This window comes from Sceloporus occidentalis, unplaced genomic scaffold, assembly GCF_023333645.1.
Source record: "Sceloporus occidentalis isolate IW3139 unplaced genomic scaffold, rSceOcc1.0.p SCAF_2, whole genome shotgun sequence".
NCBI lineage: Eukaryota > Metazoa > Chordata > Lepidosauria > Squamata > Phrynosomatidae > Sceloporus > Sceloporus occidentalis.
Genome location: NW_028316982.1, coordinates 17,985,524 through 18,005,203, shown reverse-complemented (window position 1 = coordinate 18,005,203; position 19,680 = coordinate 17,985,524). Strand labels below are relative to the sequence as shown.

Sequence of the window (19,680 nt, the reverse complement as noted above, 5' to 3'; positions counted from 1 at the left end):
AGAGATCAATGGGGGAGGCTTCTGGCAAAGCGAATTTAGGAAACCCAAGCTCTTTCCAGAGGAACTATGGGATAGGTTTTCCATGACAGCATCCCCTCTTCATGTCTCCCAAGACAGCCAGGGAGAATCCCTTCAGAGAGCACAGAGATCAATGGGGGAGGCTTCTGGCAAAGCGAATTTAGGAAACCCAAGCTCTTTCCAGAGGAACTATGGGATAGGTTTTGCATGACAGCATCCCCTCTTCATGTCTCCCAAGACAGCCAGGGAGAATCCCTTCAGAGAGCCCAGAGATCAATGAAGGAGGCTGCTGGAAAAGCAGGGAGGGAGCACTCTTCCCAAAGATTCTCTTTCCAGGGTTGGAGGAGAAGGCAGATTCCATTTGAGAAAGGGAGGGAGAAAGGCTCTATTCCCCCCCCCCCAATTGATCAGAGCCCTTCCTTGCCTGGGCGAGATCAGATGCCTCCTCGCGAGGAGCCTTCCCTTCCCTGTCTGGGTGAGATCAGAGCCCAAGCGGGCAGGGAATGCCTCTTGGAGAGGAGCCTTCCCTTCCTGCCTCTCCTCCGTTAGAAATGGGTTCTCCCCACACAGAGGGGAGGTTGCAATCCACCGGCAGATGCAGGCGCTTGAGCAGCCGGGACTTCAGGCGCTTAAAGCGCTGAAGAAATTAAGCGCCTGTAAACCATTAAAATAAAAAATAAAAATAATCCTTATCTCTTATTGAAAGACCACAGCGGACAAAGGGGTGAGGGAAGCAAAAATGGCCACAGCCATGACGGATGGGGACAGAAAGGGCAACTCCCCCAAGGCCAGCCCCATCGCACTCGGCTCCTCCCATCCATCTAACCCGATTCAAAGGCTGTCGTTCCTATTTAAATACTCCGGTTCCTAACTCGAATCAATGGAAAAACGTAGGTCGGACCCTAGTGTTTTTTTAACACGCGTTAAATGAGGAAAACTCGATTTAAATTTTTATCCCGCTCTACGATTCGATTTGTAGTGGGGACGATTGCGGGTTGCTCTAGAACCGTTCTAGGTTTAAATCGGATCCTAATAGGAACGCCACTCCTTGGATTCGATTCAGAATGCGGGGTTTCACCTAGTGGGAACAACCCCTATGAGCCTGAGAGGATGGCAATTGCAAATACCATCTGAACAAATCTTGCCAAGAAATCCTCATGACAGGTTCACCTTAGGGTTGCCATAAGTCTGAAATGACTTAAAGACACACAACAATATCTGTTGGATCCAGTAGAATATGCATTATTGTTGTTAGGCTTTATGAGTTGAAAAAGGTTTACATAAACCTAATAAACTGTTTAAAATTTTGTACATGCATTTTCAAGATTCATTTGTAAGTGGCCCCACAGAAATCAAGTATATGAAGAGATTTGCATCTGAAAATGCAAATCAACTGTTTCTTTTGTTCCCAGATGAGCTTAGACTTGCTGACTGATCACAAAATCAAAGCCAAAGCCTGGCCAAGAGAGTTTTGAAGGCTTTTTGGGGATAGCTGAGGGCAAAAGAGCACATGTGGATTCCCCCCCCCCCCCCTAAATAATTAGTTTTTGTATTTTAAGTGGATCTGAGAGCAACAGTGCTGTCTCAATCCTCCCCACCCCAATTCCCTGCCCCTACAATCTTCAAAACAGCCTCAGATTATTTTTGGCAATCTATACAGTTTATCCAGTTCTGTACCACAGACCTGGACTCCATCTCAGGATGGAACCTGAGATTTGGCAAGGGGAAGCTATTTATCATGCTCATGTAAGTTGTTTTCTCTATTATTATGCCATATTTTTGATTTTTCTCAAAATCCAGACTGAAGGAGTCTAATGTGGCACCTCAAATCTCACTGAATACTTTGTGATGTTCTAATTGGTTCTTAGGTACAGTATGCCCTTTATATCTGCTGGGGTTTGGTTCTGGGGAAACCCCCCCCCCTCAAATCTGTGGAAGATCAAGTCCCATTATATACAGTGGGGTGGTAAATTGTGTCCCTTATATAAAATGGCAAAATCAAGGTTTGCTTTATGGAATTTATATATATTTTAAACATTTTCAAGCCATGGATAATTGAATTTGTAGATAAAGAATCAATGGATACAGAGGGCCAACTGTCTTAACCAGAGCATAATGCTCTGTTTTGCCTTTGTAAGGCAGTCTGGAGCAGTGCACAACAGAGGTGACTAGGAGAGGGGCAGCTATACACTCATGGCTAGGGTAGGAGACCCTGTGGCCCTTCAGATGCTGTTGGACTGCAGCTCCTAACAGCCTCAGTCAGTGTCCAATGCTCAAAAATAGTAGAAATTATAGCACAACAACATCTGGAAGGCCACAGGTTCCCCACTGTTACCATAGGTAACAGCTTCTGCATGGTAGGAATAATGCAGTTTGACATCACTTTAGTTGCTGTAACCCCATCCTATGGAATCCTGGGATTTATAGTTTTATAAGATCTTTAGCATTCTTTGGCAAAGAGTGTTGGTGTCTCACAAAACTACATATCCCAGAATTTTATAGGATGGAGCCACGGCAGTTAAAGTGGTGTCAAACTACATTATTTCTACAGTGTAGATGCACCTGTAGCCCTCCAGATTTTGTGAGGCTGTACCTCTCAAATTTTCCATCAGTGAATATGTTTCCTAGAACATGCAAATGACTGGAGGATTGTATGATTTCCCCTTCTGCCATAGGCAAATGAATACTTTTTGCCATGAGCATTGATCCAGCAAAATAAAAATATCTTTCCAGATCCAGAGCGTGGTAACCCCCCCCCCCCCCGGTATGGACTAGAATTGGTCATGTTGGCCAGGGGATTCTGTGTGTTAAAAACCCCAAAAGTAATTTTTCTAACCTCTATTCACTGGAGCCAAAATATTGATAGGGCTAGTAACAGGAAGCATATAACTCCCTTGCTGAATCAGCTTCATTGCCAATCGCTTCATTTCTGGGCACAATTCAAAGCGCTGGTCATGACCTATAAAGCCCTACACAGCTTTGGTCCAGATTATTTGACAGACTGTGAACTTTATCGCACAGGCTCTGGAATGGGCCTGTTGCATTCTAAAAGGGAACGTGATGGGGATGGGAGGCGGCATAGAACACCTCTCACTGCACAGGGAAAATGCTGCTGCCACGGCCAAACGTTCCCATCATGTTCTGGATGTGTTCCCCAGGGGGCGATTTTCAGGAATGCTTCTCAAGCATTCCTGAAAATCGCCCCCTCTGGGACACATCTGGAACATGATGGGAATGCTTGGTTCCCTTTTAGAACGCAACAGGCCCATTCCAGGGACTGTGCGATAAAGTTCTGCATCTCTCCATACAAACCTGTCAGAGCCCTAAGAACTGCAGGAGAAGGCTTTCTCTTGGTCCTGCCAAGATCACAGACTTGCCTGGTGAGGACACAAGCAAGCCTTCTCAGTGGCTGCTCCCACCCTCTGGAATGCCTTTCCTCAGGAAGCTAGCCTGGCCCTCTCCCTGCTGGCCTTTCGCCAGGTAGAAAAAACATTTTTATGCTGGCAGGCTTTCTGTATATAATACATAGCAGGGTGGTTTTATGGAGCAGGTGGGTTTTTAGTTTGTTTTTAACTTGTGTATATTTCATGTGATTTTATATTGGATATAGACATTTTAATTGTTTTGAATTTTATTGCAATTTTAAAGGTTTTATCTGTGAACCACCTTGGGTCCCTCTGGGGAGAAAGGTGGAATATAAAATAAATAAATAAATACATGCCTAGACTTGGCAAAACCTGCTGGGTTCCACTCCAGATCTAATAAAACCGCTAGATTCCCCTTTCATGAACTCTCAAAAACCTCTCATATGGCTGCCACTCCACCTCAGGATTTCTGCCTCCACTAATATGCACAGTGGCTAAAATGTGAAGAGGGCTGTACTCTCTGTTGCACCTATGTTTTAATGTGAAGGAAATATACTTGTACAGAGGAGCATTCAGTCAACTAAGGCCTCCCCCTAACCACTGAAGTCTAGTATAGCCTTTACTAAAATGGTAAATTGCAATACAGATAGAAGTTTAATATCTCAGGATGAACTAGGACTTTGTCCTGTACTTTCTCAGGGTGATAGGCGCTTTGTTGCTAGATGGCAAAATTGTGATTAACTGATTATACAGGAGCCATTTATTCTGTTTTTAGAATGCGTCTACCAGGTACAGCGATAAGACTGCTATTTCAGCTCTATTGTGTTCTCTTCTCTTATGGATGTATTGCCATCTCTTTTACAGTATAATCTTACAGAAAATCTCCTGAAGGGTAAGCCCCATTAGATTCCATGAGACTTATTCCCAGCTTAGTGAGCATAGGGTGGCAGCATTCAGGAAATATAAATTGCCGAGAGAGATAATATATTGCTGGGGGGAAAAGAACCACCACCACCTTAATCAGTAATCAAAATCTGACTGATTCAGCCTGACTAACCCAAGAAGACCAACTGATTTGCCTAGTTCATCTTGAAGCAATGATTATTTGTAACCCCTTTGAAAACCCTACATGGACTCTTGGAAGCCTAATGAATCTACCAGAGCAGATCATTAAACAGAGCGTCTGTGAACATTTAGAAGGGAATGCCATAATCACAAAAAGTCAACAAGGGTTTCAGAGAAACAAGTCATGCCAGACTAATCTGATCTTTTTTTTTTTTTTTTTTTTTTTTTTGATAAAATTACCAGCTTGGTAGATGAAGGGTATGCTGTGGATATTGCCTACCTTGATTTCAGTAAAGCCTTTGACAAGGTTCCTCATGACAGTCTTGCAAACAATCTAGTAAAATGTGGGTCAGACAAAGCAATTGGTTGACCGGCTCAACCCAAAGGGTGCTCAGGAATGGCTCCTCTTCATCCTGGAGAGAAGTGACTCGTGGGGTGCCACGGGGTTCTGTCCTAGACCCAGTGCTATTCAACATCTTTATCAATGACTTATATGAAAGAATAAAGGGCATGCTTATCAAATTTGCAGATGATGTCAAATTAGAAAGAATAGCTAATATCCCAGAGGACAGGATCAAAATTCAAAATGACCTTTATTGATGAGAAAGCTGGGCCAAAGCTAACAAAAAGAATTTCAACACAGAGAAATGTAAGGTACTGCATTTAGGGCAAAAAATAATAATGAAATGCATAGATATAGGATGTGGGACACATGGCTCAACAAGACTACATGGGAAAAGGATCTAGGAGTCCTAATAGACCACAAGTTGAACATGAGTCAACAGTGTGATGCGGAAGCTAAAAAGGCTAATGCGATTCTAGGCTGCATCAATAGAAGTATAGTGTCTAGATCAAGAGAAGTAATAGTGCCACTGTATTCTGCTTTGATCAGGCCTTACTTGGAATACTGTGTCCAGTTCTGGGCACCACAATTCAAAAAGGACATCTAGAAACTGGAATGTGTCCAAAGGAGGGAGGCTAAAATGGTGAAGGGTTTGGAAACCATGCCTTATGAGGAAAGACTTAGGGAGATGGGTTTGTTTAGCCTGGAGAAGAGACAGTTAAGAGGCAATATGATGATGATGATGATGATGATGATGATGATGATGATGATGATGATGAGATATAGCCCTCTTTAAGTATTTGAAGGGGTGTCACATTGAGGATGGAGCAAGCTTGTTTTGTGCTGCTCCAGAGACTAGAATCATAGAATCACAGAGTTGGAAGAGACCATAAGGGCCATCCAGTCCAACCCCCTGCCATGCAGGAAATCACAATCAAAGCATCCCCGACAGATGGCCATCTAGCCTCTGTTTGAAGACTTCTAAGGAAGGAGACTCCACTACAATCCGAGGGAGTTTGTTCCACTGTCGAACAGCCCTCACTGTCAGGAAGTTCCTCCTAATGTTGAGGTGGAATCTCTTTTCCTGGAGCTTGCATCCATTGTTCCGTGTTCTAGTCTCTGGAGCAGCAGAAAACAAGCTTGCTCCCTCCTCAGTATGACATCCCTTCAAATATTTAAATAGGGCTATCATAGAACAATAGATGCAAGCTTCAGGAACAGAGATTCCACCTCAGGATTAGGAGGAACGTCTGACAGTAAGACCTTTTCAACAGTGGAACACACTTCCTCGGTGTGTGGTGGGGTCTCCTTCCTTTGGAGGTCTTTAAACAGAGGCTGGATGACCTCCTGTCTGGGGTGCTTTGATTGAGGATGGCCCTTGTGATCTCTTCCAACTCTACAATTCTCTGATTCTATGATTCTACCATAGAAATAGTGTTTTGCCAGATGTCAACTTGCATCATATGCTGATGCTAGATTAATTAACGAAGACACCCCTGTGAGTTTCTCATCAGATCCAGATGAATGTCAATGGCAGTTTTTTGCACTCTAATTTTTAGTGGGCTGCTTTTTGCATGACTCCCTAAGGCAGCATTCACGCTGCAGAAATAATCCAGATTGATACGATCATAACCCGCATGGCTCAATTGTGTGGAATTCTGGGAATTGTAGTGTGGCATCAGATCTCTCTGACAGAGGAGGATAAATGTCTCACAAAAGTACTAAACTCAGAATTCCATAGTATTGAGGCAAGGCAGTGAAAGCTTTGTCAAACTGGATTATATCTGCAGTGCAGATTCAGTCAAGGAACAGTGAAGCTCACAGCCACATAGACTGGCAAGGTATTGGACGATGGGGTCTCTTCCAACTCTTTGATTCTATGATGTCTTTTTAGCTCTATACCACCATAAAATAGCATTTCTTTCCCTTCCCTTCCCTTCCGATCAGGTGGACATCACTGTTTTGTCCTTTTCTTCTCTGAGCCTCCTCCACTCAGGAAGGAAATACATGAAACATGATACAAGATTAATGCAAAATCTTTTCAATAGATTGATTGGGAAAAAGTGGCATCTGCACCCTTGGTGTCACCCTGTGCAGTGGTGGAGGGTGTCAGAGAGGTGGTTGCCAAAAAGATGTGCTTACCCTTCTCCTTTGCTATGGTGGTGGCTTCCTCCTCAGGAGGAAGCTACTGCATCAGTAAAGCCAGGAGGGGATGCTTGTTAATGTCTGCTGCTACAGCAGCCTCCTCCTCCTTCACTGCAGTGGTTGTCTCCTCCTCAGGAGTCATCTGCTGCCACAGTGAAGCTTGGAGAGGCACATTCACCTTTTTTCATTTGCTTCTGTGGTGGTCTTCTCCTAAGGAGGCCACCACTAGCATGGTAAAGCCAGAAGGGGCACACTAGCCCCTTCTTATCCTGCAGCAGGATTCACAGAATCATAGAATCATAGAATAACAGAGTTGGAAGAGACTGCAAGGGCCATCCCGTCCAACCTCCTGCCATGCAGGAAATCCAAATCAAAGCATCCCCGACAGATGGCCATCCAGCCTCTGTTTAAAGACCTCCAATGAGGGAGATTCCACTACACTCTGAGGGAGTGTGTTCCACTGTCGAACAGCCCTTACTGTCAGGAAGTTCTTCCTAATGTTGAGGAGGACTCAACTGGGTGTCACCCCACAGTGTGGTCTGCACTCCCTGCACCATTGTGACACCATTGCTGGGAAAAGGTAGAACCTATTAATCAATAAGAAGACAAATATGGACCTATACCAAGTTTAAGCCAGTCCTGGTTTGGTCTCCAACTTTTACCAGGAGCCTCAGGGCCCAAGGCTCCATCTTGGGGCCTCCAAGCAAAATCTCTACACTCTAAATCTACGGTAGGTTGTGACAGCTTGAATGGAGGAGGAAAATTGCTCTAGAGTGGGTGTTCCTTCTGCTGAATTGTGTTTCCCTCCTGTACTTACTCAGTCAGCTGGCTGACAAACAACTTTTTGTTCAGACAGATCTTCAACTTTTAATTGGTCTGTGCTGAAGGGTATTTTAATAAGATGTGTTGGACTTTTATTCTTATTCAGTTTTAAGTTTTTTAAAAAATAATGTTTAATAGGATTTCCTATTTATTGGTTTGGTTGTACTGAGTTTTAACCTACCTGGTAAGCTGCCTTGGTTCAGGGACGTAGCTAGGATTTTAGGAAAGGGGGGGGGGGTCCAGACAAAGTGCCAACATTATAATAGGGTTTGGGTACGGCGGTGCAGCAGCACACACCATTCATTTTTCTAATGGAGGGGGGGTCCGGACCCCAAGAACCCCCCCCCCCTTGGCTATGTCCCTGCTTGGTTCCAATATTGTGAGAAAGATTGGATATAAATTAAAGAAATAAATCAACCAATTTGCAAAGGAGAATGAAGGGCCATCAGGGTGCATTTAGCCTTCTCTCATTCAACAGTTCTCTTCAGATGTTAAATTCAACCCCTCCATCCTCAGCCAGGCTCTGAAATTGAGGGGCAAAGGGCATCAGAAAATCTAGAGGGCCTAAGTCAAGAGGGTGAGACTAAAACTGCACCTGCACTGCAGAATTAATACAGTTTGACACAGTTTTAACCTTCATGGCCCAATGCTATAGAATTTTGGGATTTGTAGTTTTATGAGATATGTAGCCTTCTCAGTCAGAGAGCAACAAACTATAAATCCCAGGATTCCATAGAATGGAGCCATGACAGTGAAAGCAGTGTCAAACTGTATTAATTCTGCAGTGTGGCAGCATCCTATGACATTTTGCCACTTGAAGCAGAGCAGCAAATTATTCTCCCCACTCACCCACACATAGATGCACAGCCAAGATATACCCCAAGTGCCTTTTTTCATCCTTGGATTTTTTAAAAAAATGCTACAACAAGAAAATAAATAGCTAACAATTTGTTGTTTTTTCATGACAGCCAAAATATGCTTGAGGCAGTCACCCCACTCTGCCTAATGGTAGGGCTAGCCATGGGTTAAGCATCCTTCCTCTTGCTTGCTGATCCTCCCTTCCATGTCACTCTTACCAACCCTCCATTCTGTTATCTCAGTATGCACAAGGCTGGGAAAATGTGCTGGCCAAACTAACACCTAATTCTGCCCTAAGGAGGCCTGTAAATACAATTTGATGGACCCTTGGCAAATGACAGGAATGCTTGACATCGTATACTCTGAGGTGGAACACACCGTTAGCAATAAAAATGATTCCTTGAGCTGGAGAGAAAGCAGACGCATAGGGAGAGAGGTGTCTGCTCTGACTTTTCTACAGGATATTATAGCTGTGATATCTTGGCAGGTTCCATTGATCCAAGACTGCTCCATTTATACAGCTGAGAGAAATATAGTCTTACTGAATTAGACTGTTTAAAGTATAAATGTGTGGGGTGAAACTCCTTCCAGCTCCATTGTCATGTGAAGACAAATGGAGGATAACTGCTGTCATTTCCTGGTCAAGTTTCTTAATTCTTCAATTTAATCCTGAAGTCTAGCTGGACTTTTTGACTATGCTCTAACTAAACTTGTATTCTTAATTTTTCTGCAGGGTAGGAAAATGCAAAATATCTATAGCTTTCAGTGGTTTTTAAAATGCTTTCCAAATTAGAGTGGGAGAAAACTGCTAAGCCTCTATACAGAGACTGCTAAACTGTTATAAGTGGATAGCACCAAAAAAAGTCCTGAAGAGGAAAATGCACTTACATGGGGAATTGTGACTGGATTTTAATAATGTACTGGAAATTTCCATAGAATGGATAGTGATTCGTTGGACTGACATATGTTCATTTTGTGTCACCGATATACTTATGACTGAGAGCAACATAAAAGAGTAATATGCACAGTTTGACCAAACTATGGTTTGTTGCATTTTGATACCATGGCAAATCATGATTTGATGGCAAAGTTTCTATAACGGTGTGGTAGTATTACAGTTTATACAATTAACTGTGAAAACATTTCAGCTATTTATTTTTTTAAAAAAATTGTTATAGTTCAGATTTATATTCTGTGTTATTGGGGGCTTTTTAGGAAAAAGACCACCCATCATTAGCCAGGGATAGTTGTTAAATCTCATGTCTTTAAAGGAGCTATCCAAGGTTCTGAATACTAACCTCCAATAGATTCAGTATCCTGGATAATTTTTTTAAAGGCTGGACTAAAATCCAAAGTTGATTTACCATCCCACTGATACATAGGCAACCAGCTTCTAGTGAAGATTCCTCCAGACTTAACCTTATTTTCTTAAAGCATTCTGAATTCTCTGCCTTACTGGTACCAGACCCAACTGCTGCCAGTTACCCACTTTAGTCAAGAGAACAATTTACCACATTTTCGTGCAGATAGGTCACTTGTTCATTTCTGTACGACATAATAAAGCTTTTTGTTGCCAGCCAAACACACGATGCAGTATTTGACTCACAGGTCCTTCTCATGGCATGTAGCTGACTATCAGTACTGCCATTAGCCACAACAAATCTTAAGGAAACAAAAAAGTAGAGACAACTCTTATAGAAGACAAGAGAATGGGAAAAATGCATATAGTAGGAAAAATGCATAAACATTTGGTAGATTCCACATACTACCCACATAGGAACCCACATATTACCAGGTTAATGGCCAATTTTCTGGTAGAGGCAACAAATTTTAATAACGATCTTGAAGTTTTATTGTAAATTCATATTGTTTTTCTATGCCTGGTAAAGTTTGACTGACTGGCATAAAAATTTACATACTTTATGTTTGTTGTTGTTGTTGTGTGCCTTCATGTTGTCTCCAGCTTATGAAGACCCCAAGGTGAGCCTATCATAGAGGTTTTTTTTTTTTTTAATTTCTTCAGAGCAGATTTGCTATTGCCTGAGGCTGAGAGTATGTGATTTGCCAAAGGTACCCAGTGAGTTTCCATGGCCAAGCTGGAATTTGAATCTTGCCTTCCAAGTGTCATAGAATCATAGAATCGTAGAGTTGGAAGAGACCACTAGGGCCATTCAGTCCAACCCCCTGCCATGCAGGAAATCCAAATCAAAGCATCCCCGACAGATGGACATCCAGCCTCTGTTTAAAGACCTCCAAGGAAGGAGACTCTATCACCCTCTGAGGGAGTGCTTTCCACTGTCGAACAGCCCTTACTGTCAGGAAGTTCCTCCTAATGTTGAGGTGGAATCTCTTTTCCTGTAGCTTCCATCCATTGTTCCGGGTCCTGTTCTCTGGAGCAACAGAAAATAAGCTTGCTTCCTCCTCAACATGACATCCTTTCATATATTTAAACAGGGCTATCATATCACCTCTTAACCTTTTCTCCAGGCCAAAGATCCCCAGCTCCCTAAGTCGTTCCTCATAGGGCATGGTTTCCAGACCTTTCACCATTTTAGTCGCCCTCCTTTGGATACGCTCCAGTTTCTCAATGTCCTTTCTGAATTGTGGCGCCCAGAACTGGACAGAATATTCCAGGTGGGGCCTGACCAAAGCAGAACACAGTGGCACTATTACTTCTCTTGATCTAGACACTATACTTCTATTGATGCAGCCTAAAATTGCATTGGCCTTTTTAGCTGCCGCATCACACTGTTCACTCTTGTTCAACTTGTGGTCTACTTGGACTCCCAGATCCCTTTCACACATAGTTTCATTCAGTCAGGTGTCCCCAATCCTATCCCCACTACTGTCAGTATTGATGTCCTGGATCTCTTCACTGGTGTAGATGTCTCTGACATATAGTGCTATTCCTCCTCCTTTCCTGTTTGGTCTATTTCTCCTTAAAAGGTTATACCCCTCTATTTCCACATTCCAATCATGAGACTCATCCCACCAGGTTTCGGTGATGCCTATTATATCATATTTGCTTTGTTGTACTAGGAGTTCGAGTTCATCTTGCTTATTTCCCATGCTCTGTGCATTAGTGTAGAGACATCGCAGACCACGGGTCCCATTTACTTGCTGCTTGTGCAAGTTTTTTTGCCTCCCACTGTTGGGTCCTTGCACTTTTTTTCTTGTTTCCTCTATGTCTGTTTGACTATTTTCTCCAGCCCTTTCACCTTCCTTAATATTGTCTCCCTTCCCCACGGAACTTAGTTTAAAGCCCTCCTGATCAAGTTCTTGAGACTGTTGGCAAAAACATTTCTTCCAACTGGTGTGAGATGCAACCCATCCGTTGCAAGTAGTCCCTCCTCATGGAACCGCAGCCCATGATCAAAGAATCCAAATCGTTCTCGGCGGCACCATCTGCGGAGCCAGTTGTTCACATCAACTATTTTCCTCTCCCTTTCTGGACCGTGCCCTTCGACTGGCAGAAGAGACGAGATGACAACCTGTACATCCATTCCTTTCAGCTTCCTCCCAAGTGCCTCATAATCCCTTTTGATGTCCTGAAGGCTGTGTCTTGCAGTATCATTGGTTCCCACGTGGACCAAAAGGAAGGGGTATTGGTCCTAGTCCAATGCTCAAATCATTAAATCACGCTCAAAATACACATAAATTTTCCCCTCTCCCCCAAATCTCACAGCTGGTATACAACAAGGATGGAAATAAAACACAGGTAGGATTCAGAGCAACCCAGTCAAAGTGAGATTGTGATTTTTTTTCACATACCTAATGCAAAAATTGTGGGATGCAGTTTCTAGAGAACGCTGCCTGGCTCTGTTCATAAAATGCACTTAATCCACTTAAATCCTATTGTTGGTCCTGATTAGAGGAGACCCATTGAAACAATGGACTTTACCTGTGGGTTGCCTCACCATTAAATGACTGAATGGGTCTACTCTACTTGGGACTAATCACCAAGATGCCAGCTTTAGAACTTACCTATGCTATAGAGTTATTGTCTACCTTTTCTCTTAGGACTCCAACCTACAGAATTTTGGGATTTGTATTTTTTTTGAGGTACTTCAAATTGTTTCTTTTGCAGAGAATTCTAAATCCCTCAGCAAAATATAAATCTGTACAATGAAGCTGTGACTGTTAAAAGGGTGTGAGATAGCTGCACCTCTGTAGTGTAGACACACCATTAGAGATGGTTTTGAGAAGGCAAGGAATTAATTTTCAGACATAGATGTTAATGCAAAGAACAAAGGGGCAAATCTCCTTTAACAGTATATGCTTCATTGTAGCTGAAATAACAGATATGCACACTCTCAAGAGAGACTTAAGCCCAGTGCTGAATGTCAGTTACCATTTTTTTTAAAAAAAGTATCATGAAACACATGAATGCTTGACAGTTCATCCATGCATTAATTGCATTATTAAAAAGAAAGCATTCTTTAATTTTAAATTCACTCCTGGGAATGTATGGGATGCTTCTTGATGACTGCATGTATCCAAGCCAATCAGTTCTGGTGTAAATTTGATGATTTCTTTTCTTTTCCCTTTCTTTTTCTGGTTAGAGCTCAATCCTATAGAGGAGCAGGCACAACTCATTTCAATGCAGTTCAAAGTACTTCCAGAATGATCTTGCTGCTCTAAAAATGTTATGCCTTCCTTCTGTCTAATTTCAGGGGTTCTGTCTGATAACAAAAAGAGCAACCATAAAACTTTCCATACACAATATAAATGATATAGTTAATCCACAGAGTGTACATTTTTTTCTGATCAGTAGAAAGATGACAGTATCATATTTCAAAAACATTCCTAAACAAAACCAAAAGGCTTCTGGTTTTTAGACAGGGGCCACAAGTGTGAAACCTTGTTGCTGATGTTTTTATAAATTATCTGTTTGCACTCTGTGTTTCTCCTGGGTCATTGCTTTGGATCTCATTTTAAAGGCTGTAAGAACAGCTTTCCAAGATCAAGACCAAAGTTCTATCTAGCCTATTATTCTTCCTCTAGTAGGAGCTAGATATATCAACCAGTGAAAGCTCTTGAGCCAGACAAGATGATGATAGCTGTTTCATGTTGTTTGTCCTTAATGTCTGCTCATGTGTAGGTACACTGACTCTGAATATGGAAGTTTCCTTTGTAGATGTCAAAGCTATTAGCTACTCAAAATTCTGTCCCCACAGGAATTTGTCTAACTCTTTTAAAACCCATCTTTGACCATGGTCAACAAATGATTATGTGAAGAATTCATTCTGCATATTATTGAAAGCCCTTCTTGATCAAACATCCATTGGATGGCATGATGGGAAAGAATGTCACCAAAAATAAAGACTTAAGCATTACTTTTCAGGTTTATATCAAGGTTGTACAGCAGTCTGTCTCTAATGATGACTTAAAAGAAGGCTCAGCAAACTTCACAATCAGGGCTTAGAAAACACAAGGGTCCAGATCTTGGGAAAGTTACCTTTTTGGACCCACAATCCCAAGCTAACTTCGCCACTGGCCATATTAGCTGGAGGATAAGAGAAACTGTGGTCCAATAGAAACCATTCCATGCTCTGCAAAGAAACAAAATCTATGTTTGCAGCATTTCTAACTGCATTGGAAGCTAAAATGGAAAGCAGCAATAGACAGGACCATGTCAATGAATGATAGGATGAAGACTTCAGAGTCAACCACTGATTATGTTTGAGCTTCTCCATAAACTTCTTAAGGTTCACAATATAAACACATTTCTAAAGGGCAATAGTTCTACTCCATATTATGGATGCTGCTTGAAGGTTTATGCTATGACATGTTTCATCTATTTGACACAACACACTTGGTCTTCTGTTAGGGACCTTCAGAACAAAATCAAATTAACACCCTAGAAGGGTTTTTTCTCTCTCTCTCTCTTTCTCTCTCTCCACATACTGCCAGGCGTTGTTCAGTTACTCATGTTATCTAACCATTTCAACAAGTAATTTCACAGCTTTGCTTTTACTCTCAACTGTCTTTTTTTTTTTTAAAAGAAGGGGCAAGTGTTCTCCAGCCCAGGGATGGGCAATGTGCAGACCATGGACCTCGTGTGCCTTCCATGTCTGTCTTTTTGGCCCTCAGCTCACAACGGTTCAGGCCACAATATTTTTCAAAAACAATTTGGTTCCCAAATACTCATGATTTGGCATCTCCCTGGGCCATTTTAGGCCCAGAAAATACCTCTTTAAAACTTTTAAACTGCTTTTTGTTTTAAGAAGACCTCTCCTGGGTCTCAAATGGTCAGGGTGTGGTCTACAAAAATACCCCTCCAGGCTCTAGAGCAGTGGTTCCCAACCTTTGTTGGGCCGCGACCCCCATTGGGTGCCTGCACCTGGGGGAAGGCAGGGAGAGCAGGAGGTGGCCCGTCCTCCATTCCCTTCCTTCCCCATGGATGCTTGCACCCGTGGGAAGGCAGGGAGAGGAAGAGGCGGCATCCCCTCCTCCATTCCCTTCCTCCCTGTGGGTGCTTGCACCCGCGGCAAGGCAGGGAGAGGAGGAGGAGGCCCCTCCTCCATTCCCTTCCTCCTTTTGCGTGCCTGTACCAGCGCGGGCACTCGCAGTGTCTTTTTAGATTGTAAGCCTGAGGGCAGGGAACCATCCAATTAAAAGGATTGTACGTACAGCGCTGTGTAAATTTACAGCGCTTTATAAATAAAGGTTAATAATAATAATAATAAAGGAGGGAGCCCCGCCCCCTTCCCCTTCTCCCCGCGCGATGCCTGCTCCAGCACAGGCACCCGTGGGGAGAAGGGGAGGGGGAGGCAGGGGGGAATTCCCAACCTGGTGACCCCCCAGAAAGGGTCGCACGACCCCCAAAGGGGTCACGACCCCCAGGTTGGGAACCCCTGCTCTAGAGGACATTTGGGGGCAAAAAAAGGGTTTTCTTTTTGCAATGGAGGTGTGGTGTGGTGTGTGCCCCTCTCAGATTTTCTAGTCAGCCAATATTGTCCTACAGTCTACCACTTTTGTCCACTCTTGCTTTAGCCCTAGTGGCCCTTTTGAAAAGATTCAGGAAAGTGTTAGCATGCCTGTATGCATACATACACATTTCAGTGTTCTACAGGGAATTCCCAGGGTTTGCCTCCCCTTCCAGCAAGATACAGCCCCTTTCCCTTGCATTGCTGTCCTCAGTTGGCAAGAAATAGATGTCTATGAACATTTTAGCTATTCAGAAAGTCTAACACTGCCAATGCATGGCCCTAGGACAGAAGAAACTATTTTATATTGGAGGTAGGAATATTTCAACAGAGAAAGCAAGAAGTAGCACTGTTAAAATGTTGGCCGAGTATGTGTGTGCAAGAGTACATTCATGGTGGATGTGGATATGAATATTGTATGAGTAGGGGAGTGTGAGAGAAGGAAGAAAAAACAGACAAAGGGAAGGTGTTGCACACAAAAGAATCCATCGGTAAATTTATGAGCATCTCCACTTGTATATCTAAGAATAGACCTTGACTCTTAATTTCAAAGGCAGATATTTCTGGACACCAGTGTTGGTTCATTAAAGATTTACAGCCATCACATTAACCTTAACATTCCCTCTTTATGGGCATGTTATTCCTCCTATAATTCTAGCATAACTCCTCACTGCAGTTTCTTCAGAAGCTTTCCCGGGACTCTATCTCATTTGGAAAAAAAAATCATTAGCCTTTCTGTCAGACCCTCTCCTAATACTTCATCCATCTCCCACTATCCAAACAAACCCAATTTAGAAACTCCTCTGCAAAATTTCCATTAGTTGACATTGGTAAAACAGTGCCATGGGATTCTATTCTGTCTCCCACAGTTTAGCTGAGCTTCAGCAATTCTAAGATTATGCAGAAATTAAGACGAGCTCATCTACACTAGCATCCTTATGGACTCAATATAGTCTAGCATCCTTTCCCCAACAGCCATGTTTATTTTCATCATCTCTTGATGACATCTTCTCCCTGCCTTCTTTTTTGCCATTTTTTAAATCTTCTTGGTCCATGTGCTTCATATTCCATAACATTTCATAATAATATTAGATAATGTCTGTCACTGAGAACATTTTTTTCTGCAAATAGTTAAAGGTTTTTAAAAATTCACTATCCAAATGACATGGAAGCCACAAACTGCCATTGAATCGCATACTGAGTTCCATCAGCATTGGCCTATTGTTAAGCTCACGCATATCAACAAAAGTCCTTTGTAGTGTTAATTAAACATTTCCTGTGTCTACTGCTGTTATTATTTGCCGTGCTGTGGGAGATTAGTGATGAAGTGCCTGTTTATTCATTGAGAGAAATGAATAAAGTGGGAAATGGCAGGTGTTGCAATGAGGGTGGAGGAATGGTGATGACTTACTGATTCTAAAACAAGCCAGTCACTTCAATCACCATCCTTAGCTTTTCCAGGGGACATCTGATAAAATGAAGAAACAGTGTTGTATGGATAAAGAAGGCTCATACTTACCTAGCGGCTTCAGAATATCTCTCTAAGCACCGGAAAACAGCGGCTTGACGAAGGTGGTTACGGAAATAGGCAGGGTTCAGAATAATGCTCCTTGGAGAAAAAAGGAAATAAATATGCAAGTCAAAACCCTTCAGTGGCATATTGTTGAAAGATCATTTAAGAGCAAAATCTGGATAACACTGTATACACACATACACACTGTGTGCACAAACATTCCTCCTACCAATGCTAAGCTGATTGCATTTCTCTCAATCCCCAACAATGAATGATCACATCTACTCTGTTGACAGCTGAGATGGACGAACAGGCATTATTAAAATGTCTATTACAGCTGTGTCATAAATGTAATTTCATTCATAGCTTTGCCTATTAGGGAAGCAGCAGTTAAAATCCTTGTGAGCATATGTTCTACTGCGTTTAGCAAGAATATAAAAACCAGCAAGACGTTAGGCCTTACTGTAATAATGCCTTTTGTTATCTGTCATCTGCATTCACAGGTTGGGATAATAAGCATATATTATGCAGACAACATAACAACACAAAGCCGAGACTAAAAGTATTGCTGAAACCAAGCTACTCCAGCTGGGATGGGAATATATGAAGGGGGTGGAGAAAATTCATCAACACCCCTTATATCACAACAAGAAGGCTCTCCACCTGTTTTAAATCCATTTAAAACACTTTACACTCAGAGCTCCTTTTAAACTGAGGCAGAGGTGCAACTTTCAGCAAAGAACTCTTGACTTTTTTTAAAGGTTCTGATGTACATTTGCAATGATTATTTTATATGGGAATATCTTTCAAGCCTCCAGCGTTGGGGTGGGATGCAAAAGTTTCTTTAAAGCTAGTTAGAGGTTTCTCATTAAAGGCCAGATTAGATATATGACTAAATGTGTCTACATTTTATAACCAAGATCCTACATTGCCCAGTGCAGTGATAGAGCATACTCTATAACATTTCACAGATGAAAGCTGGGACACATATGGTCAAGCCACTAGGGCTGGTGCCATCCAGTGTTATAACTCACGGGGTCACCCCTCCCCCCCAATTGACCTTCTCTCATACTACACCATGGATAAAAAATCTGTGGATAAGAAGAGCTGACTGTATGTCATTGAATGTAATAGCAATAGTTGTGACATAAACAACTAGCAAAATTAAAAATTATACCTTTAAACTGCAATATCATATGCACAGCCTAAATGTATTTACATGTACATTGTGTCATGTGGTTAAAGTGAACATTTGGCAAGATGTGATGTTTTTTAAAGAAAATTTTAAAAGACCAATTATTTTTTTAAAAAATTTAAATTAAAAATTAAAAATGGTGTCACACACACACCCTGCCATTGACCTTCTCCCATTCTACAACATACAGAATCCTTAGTAATGTTTCTTGTACTAATGTTACTCATAAATAGCAATTCCTGTCTATCATTGGATGTAATGGCAATAGTTGTGACATAAACAACTAGCAAAATCAAAATTATACCTTTAAATTGCAATACCATACACACAGCCTAAATCTATTTACATGTATATTGTTTCATAATATATTATTTAAAAATAGACAATTTATAACCGATTAAAACAATCATGAATAACCGTGGTGATCCCTTGGAGCCAAGCAGCACACACAGCCCCTCTGTCGTGGCTCTTACTCCCAGGGAGTCCCTTAAACTTTCCTTCTAGGATCTCCTTGGTCTCCATTTCCACTCCCTACTGAACCGAATGAGACCCCTTGAGATCCTGTATCTCGCTGTCACCACTCAGTGAATTTCAATGAACTGTATTTCCCTAAGCACACACTGAGACTTGCTAGGGATGTCTAGTTTCCTTCTTTGCTAACTTAAAACAATCAGTAACTGAGCTAAGACGCATGTACAGGAGCAGAGAGAGACAGCAGATACTTTTAAAGAAAGATATTTATTTTAAAGAAATAGAATAGGATAGGAAGATATCATTCATGCAAAGCCTCCTTGCCTTGCAGGTACAGAAAGCATAGTTACAAAGTATTCATTTCAGGCAAGCCATTAGATAAACATAACAAAACCTAAACGCACTAGCTAATACATTTCCTAGCTACTCACACAGTGATGGGATTTGCAGTCCTTGTTGAGTTCTCGGATGCAAGGAGCTGGACCTCATGTCCTAGCTCCACTTGCATCACTTTTGCCTGCCTCCGTGCAAGCACAGAGCTGGTTCCCCCCAAAAAAACACAAAGATGGAGAACAAAGAAAACATATGGTTTCCCCCACGAGCAAGAGCCATCACTTCTTTAATCAGCTTCAAAACTGAGTTGAAGACCATCCTGTTCAGAGAAGCGTTCCCAGGCATTGCATAACTGTCACCTGCTATTTGATGTTCTTTTGTTGTCTGTTTTATTGAATCATTTCCTGTATTGCTATGTATTTTATATGTATTATCCTACTAGAGAGGCCCCTTCCCCACCACCACTCCCTTCTCCTTTTGTGTCGTGTCTTTTTAGATTGTAAGCCTGAGGGCAGGGAACCGTCCAATTAAAAAGATTGTATGTACAGTGCTGTGTAAATTTACAGCACTTTATAAATAAAGGTTAACAACAACAACAACAACAATAATAACAACAACAACAA

The 19,680-nt window shown here is 42.0% G+C and overlaps 1 protein-coding gene across 4 annotated transcripts in view; it reads right to left on the bottom strand.

Annotated features, from left to right (window-relative positions):
• SPATA16 (spermatogenesis associated 16) overlaps positions 1-19,680 on the bottom strand; it is a 253,112-nt gene that overhangs the window by 135,445 nt on the left and 97,987 nt on the right. For all 4 annotated transcript variants that reach the window (XM_089507589.1, XM_089507596.1, XM_089507602.1 and 1 more), the window contains exon 4: positions 17,065-17,154. In XM_089507589.1, coding sequence (XP_089363715.1) covers positions 17,065-17,154 — 90 coding nt within the window. The remainder of the gene's footprint in view (positions 1-17,064; positions 17,155-19,680) is intronic.